This window comes from Pollachius pollachius (assembly GCF_949987615.1).
Source record: "Pollachius pollachius genome assembly, chromosome: 15".
NCBI classification, from domain to species: Eukaryota; Metazoa; Chordata; class Actinopteri; order Gadiformes; family Gadidae; genus Pollachius; species Pollachius pollachius.
In genome coordinates, this window is record NC_136948.1 from 17,129,228 (window position 1) to 17,137,939 (window position 8,712).

General features: G+C 43.1%; 2 protein-coding genes across 3 annotated transcripts in view; one reads left to right on the forward strand and one right to left on the reverse strand.

The window, feature by feature from the left end:
- Positions 1–4,014, forward strand: part of rbks (ribokinase) — a 29,782-nt gene extending 25,768 nt beyond the window's left edge. For both annotated transcript variants that reach the window (XM_079751963.1, XM_079751962.1), the window contains one exon: positions 3,731–4,014. In XM_079751963.1, coding sequence (XP_079608089.1) covers positions 3,731–3,904 — 174 coding nt within the window. In that variant the 3' untranslated portion in view covers positions 3,905–4,014. The remainder of the gene's footprint in view (positions 1–3,730) is intronic.
- Positions 4,015–4,154: 140 nt separating this feature from the next.
- On the reverse strand, positions 4,155–5,832 carry mrpl33 (mitochondrial ribosomal protein L33). Its single transcript, XM_079752633.1, has 4 exons — positions 5,717–5,832; positions 5,455–5,473; positions 5,173–5,279; positions 4,155–4,632 (listed from the first exon to the last, which is right to left on the reverse strand). Exons 1-4 carry the CDS (start codon positions 5,736–5,738, stop codon positions 4,583–4,585), a joined length of 198 nt encoding a protein of 65 aa, XP_079608759.1. The 5' UTR covers positions 5,739–5,832; the 3' UTR covers positions 4,155–4,582.
- Between the last annotated feature and the right edge of the window lie 2,880 nt (positions 5,833–8,712).

Genomic DNA, 8,712 nt, shown 5'->3' on the forward strand with positions numbered 1-8,712 from the left:
CCTCTCCTCGTTGGGTTTGCAACGCTCTGCCCTCCTTCATGGAGTTCTACATCAGGCAGCTGTAGAGCCTGAATATGTAAGCATTACAGATGTCCATTAGCCTCTTGGCTAACTGACACATTTGCATTTGAGTGGTAACTAACATTTTGATTGATGTGCAGTGTCCCTGCCAAAAATAAAATAATGTTATAAATCCTCCTACACATCACAGACATCAAAGTGGCTCCTCACATGTGGACAGTCTTGAACAAGCCACGGAGCACAGTGTGCACACACACACACACACACACACACACACACACACACACCACACACAGAGACACAGACACACATACTCAAGCACAAATAAACATGAGTACACACACGCGCGTACGTGAACACACACACACACACACACTCAAGAACAAGTAAACATGAATACACACACTCGAATGACAAAATACACAGATGCACACATGGGACGAAGACACAAATAAGCACACGCACACACATCCACAGAACACATACGAGAACACACGCACGCACACATGCACGCATGCACGCACACACATGCACACACAAGGCCTGAGCCAGAGAGGGCTTGGGTGGCCCAGGTTCCGCTGTCTCCGGGAGGTCCCGAGGGGTTACGGTAGACATCTCCGTCTAAACCAGTCATTACTGCTGCCGGTGGTTCTGGACACTCAAATTATTCCCAGTCTCCTCGGTGTAAGTGGATACAGATATTTGAACCACTCGTAGGTGCCTCAATTCCTGGGAACCCAGGGATGGGTTTCAGAATTTCATACTTTTTTAAGCCAACACAAAATAACCCATAGAAAACACACACACACACACACACACACACACACACACAGACAGACATGCACACATCACACAATAACTGAGATCTGTTATTGTTTACCGGCACCGCTGCTTAGCCACATGGCGGGCCCGGTCCACCTAACTACTATGCGCTGCGAGAGACATGTTAATCAGAGACTCATGCATGGAGCTAGCGAAAGACGAGGGAAACAAAGAATGACAGCTGGATTAAGAGACATATGCTGTGTGACCACTAATTGGTTCATTTCAGAACGCTTTTCATGTCGGCATCATTATCATCATCATCATCATCATCATCGTCATCATCATCATTATTATCACCACCATCCTCCTCCTCTTTCTTCTCAAGATCACTTGTTAGTTCAGGGTAGTTCCCCAGCTCTTTGTGTGTGTGTGTGTGTGTGTGTGTTTGTGTGTGTGTGTGTGTGTTGGTGTTACTGGAAGCTTCCTGATGTGGAGGCCAGTCGCCATGTGAGTCATCCCAGCCGGAGAGATGCTGGTCTTTGCTCTCTGCAGGGTGCCTCTTAGGAGACTGAAGCCCTGGGAGGTGTTTATTGCGTGGCTCCTCTGGTCAGATGAGAGACGGCCCTCAAGTTCACAAGAGGCTCCTGGCTCTCATGGGAGGGGGGGGGGGGGGGGGGGCAGTATTTGTACTTTAATGTTTCTTTTCATGTTCTCACAAAGACAGAGCACAAGATGAACGCCTGGATCTTTTTGTGTATTCTACATTCACAGTAGTGCCGGTCTGCGGCCAACCTCGGCTTGCCGAGGTAATGGCCGCCTGTGGTACTTTACATCGGAGCTCCTCATAGGCGTCTCAAGGTGCCATCATCGATTTCCAACCAAAGTGGTGATGGCAGGGAAGGAGGCAGGGGGAGACCAGGCATAGAGAAACGGTGGTGGTGGTGGTAGCGGGTGAAGGGTTCAAGGCATTGCAGGCAGGCGGGAATGACCAGCGAGAGGCATCACTGCTCAACCGCAGCAAACGCTTCTGTCGTTTGATTGACGGGCCTCCAGATGTAACCTTCACCAAAGTGTGTTGAGGGCAGCGGGAGAGAGGCGGAGGGGGGCTGAGGGGGGAGGGGGCTGGCGTAGTGCTTGTCAGCTCCGGTGAACCTCACTCAACTGCTAATCCCTAGGAAATCAGGCATTGTTCTCTCGACGCGGGAGGAAGAGGTTGACACGGTCATCGACCTTAGAGAGAATTTGCACGAATTGAAGAAAAACGACATTGGCATGATTTATTAGCATCTTCCGACCAGTAAATGTAATTGGAGCTTTGTTGTGACATAACTTTCTCTCTGTGTGAGATCATTTTCCCATGAAGGCGTCGTGACTGTCGTGAACACTCTGAAATACTGGTATTTTGACCCACACCCAGGGGTGGTGTAACCGTCTTAAACCAAGGCTTTGCAAACACCGGGAAGCAGGCCAGTAGTTCAACAGAACGGGACTGGATCAGCGCGGGCCCCGTTCCAAGCGGCAGGCCGTGCTGAAGCCCAACCCCGGCTCCCAGACGGAAGACATAAACACACCGGCAGACTATTAAACAATGATATCTACGGGGGCCTGAACAAACGGAGTCTCAGACGTGATCTAACTCTTTCCGTCCGCCCCCTACCAGTCACACCAGTCATCGTTTCCCATGACCCACGACCTTTTGCAGTTTCGTATAACCCCCCGGGTTACTTATTGGCGGCTGCTCAGCGATGGATAAAGTGGGGGTGATGGGTGCGTTGGGTATAACAGAAGTACTCAGAAAGCATGTGTGTTGAACTCTTGAGAGACAGATTGGTGAGTAAGACAGCGGACTTGTGAGAAACTGCGTCGGAGGGGGGGAGGGGGGAGCCATTTGTGGTTAAACACGAACGTGTCGCAACATTCCATTTGGCCATTTCCCATCAGCAACACTCCCTATCCCGTCCCCCATGCGCGCACACACACACACACACACACCCAGACACACACTTTCCTTACACACATGTTAAGGCACATTCCTTTACCCCTATCAATAGATGACAGGTGAGGAAAGCAGGTGATTTATGTCAATGGTCCTGTGAGCAAGGCCTGCAGCACACTTGGAAGTTAAGGAAATAGCCTCAGGGGTGATTAACCACACTGACACATGCCCCCCAGCAGAGTATTTTGTGTGTGTGTGTGTGTGTGTGTGTGTGTGTGTGTGTGTATGTGTGTGTGTGTTTTTGCATAGTTTGAATGGCTCACTGGCTCTTTAAAAGGTAAAAAGTATAAATGTTTGGCAGTCATCTGGTGACCGAGAGAGCAGAACATTTCTCGTCTTATTGTTAGAATTCCACCATGACTAAAACAAAAAGTCAGTCAGATGCTATTTTAGAGCTGTGGCGTACAGATAAATGCCATCCATCTCCTACAGTGCCCACCATTTAAAAGGTTTGCTAAGTTCATGACTGACTTAATGACGCAACTATTGTTGGCTATGACTGTTGGGTCTGTCTCGTTGTGGTAAAGTATGACCATGTCAGAATGTCCACCTCACTTTAGCACCAGTGACACAGTAGCCATACAATAGAAGTACTCACTAGGAGAGGAAAAGATATTGCCATTTAGGTTTGCTTGAGCCATGCTTCATACCGAGCTGCTAAATGTCACAGCACCCCCTACTGTCAAAAGCCCCCCTACTGAAGTTAAACACAATGTACCAACTAAATCCCTAAAAACTCCATAAAAACGTTTCATCAGTGGAATTTCCATGCCTCCTCGATTCCAAGAAACACCCCCACTCATTCCATTCCGGTCCCAGAATGGACAAGATGATGTGGGAGCAAAGCTGCAACAGCTCTTCCACCCTACAACTGTTGGGATATCTCTCAATGGAATCACTGGATGGGACTTTCCATCGTGATAATTGTTTTCTTTTTCTTTTGAAAAGGGTGCTGGTGATAGCTTCATCGGTGCGTTGGCGTTCTACATGGCTCACTACCCCGCTCTACCTCTGGAAGAGATGGCCAGGAGAGCCAACCACGTAGCCGGAGTGAGTGTAAAGGCTGTCGGCACACAAGCGTCCTACCCTTCCAGGACGGACCTGCCTGCGGAGCTGTTCTAAGAGCCAGCGTCTATCAGAACCTCATGTGACCAAATCAAATATAATAAATTCAATGACATTTAATATACACTTGATTGCAGTAAACCATTTTTCTCTTGATTAATGGAAGAGATTTGCACAATTGAGATTTAAATACTCAATTGTCTCGTGTTTAAATCATTAAAATCAAAAACATGTCAATCTGACCACACCATGACGACAACCTAGACTATTTTGTATAATTTGTAAATATCAAGCACATTCATGGTCCGTCTTCAAACAATTTCATATTTAATAAAAAGCACTGAATAAACAGATGTGCATTATTTTAACATGTTGCCTGGAAAAACAGTTTTCACTCTGAACACAAGTTTTACAGTTCTTTCATAAACAGTTAATCAGAAGAGTATGGAAAGAGGGGGTAGAACACAATGTGTAATGATGTCTTGACAGATACAGCATTTGAGTGGTTGGACATATTGCATTGGTTTCTGTGACTAATAACATAACAGAATGTTGCTCTACTTGGCCCCATTTTCTGGGTTGCTGCCGTCATCAACATGGATTGTGTTATGTGCATGAAATCCTCCATTCCATGGGAAAACATCTGAGGGTGTCATTGAAGGGCATATTGTCAAATTGGTATGTTGTCCACCTCCAACGCTGTGCTCCTTTTGATGTCCATGTTGTGATGCAACTTTAAATTGACCTTATCTTCCTCTTTTCAAAGAATAGAACGTGTTTGTTTACTGCGAAGACATAAAGGAAACGGCAAATTAGACATTCATCAGCGAAATAAGAGGCTGTCATTGTGCCAAAACGTTTCTAGTCTACATGTCACAATATTGGGCAGGGAAATTATAGGAAGATTAACATTTATTTAACATTTTACGACTTTTAGGGTATTTGTGTGGTCTCTGAATAGTCGTGGAACCGGGTCTGAAAGCTACATTATCGAGTGGGCCCATACAGCATAAGGCTTGGCCTTAGGTCAATGGTGGCATGCATCTTACAGTCACATTGTATAGTCACAACATCAACTTATTCGATCAAATCAGATAGATACTTCAGTTCCATAATATACATTTATTAATACAATTATTAAATATCCATGGGTTAATGCTAATGATAAAATATTACTTTGCCCGTTGTTTATTGATACATAACTTATAAAAAAATAATGATGGTAGTTTGTCTCAATATTTAAACCGAATTGTTAACCTTCAACTCACAGACATGGGAGTTCTTGGACATTGCATTGATTGATTGATTGATTCGTCCATGCTTACCGAACGGATCATGTTTCCGTATCACCAGCTTCTCCCTTAAGCGTCCCCTCTTTGTATTGAAGCAGTAGCCTGTCCCTGCAGCACTCATCATCTGCACCAGCAGAGTCCTAGGAATGATGACCATTAGCACTCGCAGAAAACAATGTTTACATTTCAGTCCAAATAAATCAACCGTCAAATCGGGTATTTTTCTTAATAACAAAGCAAATTTCCAAGTTCGAAGTCAGACACTTAAAACACGAATGCAGACACGTATAAGGAATGAAGGTTATCGTTACTTACTTCGATTTTGCTTTGGCCACTGATGCAGGAATAAAAGATAAATCATTTGGTATTAGGATGTTTCCAGAAAACCGCACGCAAACAACTTTTGTTAAGTACAAGTCCACAAATATGTGTAGAATAACATTAAACACGAGTAAAATATAATGTGAGGCTCATCTGCTTCTCAAATACAACATGCTGAGAAGACCTTATCCATTAACCAAGCCAGGGGACATTCTGTCAATTCCCATTTTCAAGATGAATGAAATACAATACTTACAATTTACACTCGTTAGGAACATTTTGATTTTATTTCATTTATTTCTGAATATTTGTAAAAACAACTCTGTTCAGTTTAATATTTGCAGAGAAGTCACATTGACAATTCGACTAAACTTCCGGGTTAAGGACGTCCAAATCCGGGTTCCCTTAAAGGCGTAGGCAGTGTTTTATAACACAGCCATGGACGGCACTAGGCAGCTATTTATGGCCCATTGTATTGCTATGAATAATTATGAGAACTAAGTCTATGCACGAAACCTGTTTATTATTAATTATCTTATTAAACCTTGATATAATTTGCACTTTGAGTAATTGTCTTTAAATAATTGACCATACATAATTAGATATATTTGATTCAAACCGGGATATTATTATGAATAAGATCATCCTTGAGGTTTAGGTTTTATACAGGGATTATCTATAAACCCTATGTTCATGTGAGTTTATTATTTCAAATTACTGTTTTATATATATGCACACATATATATATATATATATATATATATATATATTTGTATTCTGTTTGTGTCTATGTTTCTGTTTGAAACCAGAGAATCTCATGTGTTTACACAATCAGCCAAGGATTATTCTACCTCTGAATAAAATGTTCAATACAGTCTATAGACTTGTCTGCATAACCCTTATCTGTAGCATCAAGCTCACACTGTTTTGTATTACACACTCTTTGGTAATTAAAATTACCAAAGAATGTTTTCCTCCCCATCCATTTCAATTAAATGTATAAATCCCAAATACTTATCATGTAAGCACTGGAAAGAAATGGAAAACATCAGTACAATTAGGAATTTAGATGTCCAAAAAAACAACAACAACTAAAAAGGTAGGTCAGAATGTGCCATCAGTAAACAAACACACAAATTTAGGTGTTTGAAGTATTTAGAAAATAATACAAGAACATGTAGTGAAGAGATGTCTAGGCGTTAGCCTTGCATTGAAGCCCTTGCCGTTCTGGAAACGAACATGAATATTATTGGACATGCCTTTCAATCTTGTAACCAGGCAAGGCAGAAGCAGCAGCTGTCAGGATGTACAAGGAGGAGCCTGCGTCACTAAAGGGATAATTCTGTGAAGTAGGCTTCGACCACCCGCTCTTCAGACTCTCCTCTCTCCTTCTCTCGACCGGCACCACCACCTCCACCACCACCCACTAAGCACTCTCCACTACTTACAGCCTCTCTCCCTCTCTCATTCATCTCCTTTCACTCTCTCTCTAAAAGTCACTCGCTCATTGAGCTTAGTTGCACACTGATAGAGAGCCAATGACAGCCAAATTACTCTGACAAAGTAAAGAGCACAATAACCCTGAAACAGAGGATAACTATCAGTCCTTTTCAGGCAATCTGACGCGCTAGAGAATTGGGTTGGGGGGGGGGAGGACAGCACTGGAGGGTGTTTGTTTTAATGTGCCGCCATTTTTCTTTCTTTCTCACTTTCTCTCTGCTCATCTGATATCTTGACGCACTTGCAGTTGTCACTTACAAATAATCATTCATGTGTCTCTGACAGATCTGTTCTGCAGCAGGCTCCAGAGCACAGGTTTTATACCCAAATGAGGGACTCTGGGTGACTCATCGAATATCCTCACCAAATCATATCCCCCACCATCAGATCACCTTTATCTGTGATAACTAGTGAGCAGAAAAACAGGGAGCTACCTGCCACACTGTGGGCTACTCTGTGTAGTAGGCAACAAATGAAAGGGTTTTCGTGTATACGAAAGAAAAATGGCTCAATGAGTCACAATTTACTGTTGAACAGTGGCAATTATTACATTACATTATATACATTACATTATAATTTGTATTGGATACAAAAGATTATCAGGGAATTGGCTCTGTGTGTAAGTGTGTTTAAAGTTGGTGATTATTGGTCAGCGAATTGTTGATTTTATTTTGTAAAGAGCACACATGGACAAACAAGCAAAGATCATATTATTAGCTGTCAAAACAACAGCTCCCTGTTCCTGTGACCTAACAACCTCCTCGCAATGGGTGACATGATGACTCACAGCACAAATGCGCACACGCACACACACACACACACACACACACACACACACACACACACACACACACACACACACACACACACACATAAACACACAAAAACATTGGGACACATAACCAACAGGCACACAACTTCTCAGCCTTCGTCGTTTATGTCTTGCTCGTACCTATTGCATAAAGGAGGAGTGTGTGTGTGTGTGTGTGTGTGTGTGGGGGGGTGGGGGGGTGGGGGGGGGGGGGGGGGCAGGACTTGAGGGTCGAACTCCACAGATGAACCATACCGGGTTTGATGCCCTGTTCCCCATCCCTTCAAGCATCCTTAAGCGAGATGCCCAACCCCTGACTGTACTGCTCATTAATAACCTGTATTTATTTTCATATTAAGTCCCTTTGGATACGACCTTCTGCTAAAAGGGTCCTATCGCTTAATGGTCAAGAGGAAAGACATGAGGACCAGAGGTTTCCTGTGATGGCGTGCGTCGTGGTCGTGCATTTTGGTATGTATGTGAGAGACACTAAAAGACTCTTGACTACACTTGACTTTTTTTTATTTTGTATGACATATTTATCAGGGATATATACATATGTATGTATATATATACAGTGGGGCAAAAAAGTATTTAGTCAGCCTCCAATTGTGCAAGTTCTCCCACTTAAAAAGATGAGAGAGGCCTGTAATTTTCATCATAGGTATACCTCAGCTATGAGAGACAAAATGAAAAAAAAAATCTAGAAAATCACATTGTCTGATTTTTAAAGAATTTATTTGCAAATTATGGTGGAAAATAAGTATTTGGTCAATAACAAAAGGTCATCTCAATACTTTGTTACATGCCCTTTGTTGGCAATGACAGAGGTCAAACGTTTTCTGTAAGTCTTTACAAGGTTTTCACACACTGCTGCTGGTATTTTGGCCCATTCCTCCATGCAGATCTCCTCTAGAGCAGTGATGTTTTTGGGCCACACG

What these genes read in the sequence shown, in the direction of transcription:
- mrpl33 (XM_079752633.1), bottom strand. Translation starts at nt 5,738, where the DNA reads ATGTTCCTAACGAGTGTAAATT. An exon ending in ACGGAAACATGATCCGTTCG is followed by an intron (nt 4,633 to 5,172) that starts GTAAGCATGGAC and finishes ATGTCTTCGCAG; the next exon opens with TAAACAAACACGTTCTATTC.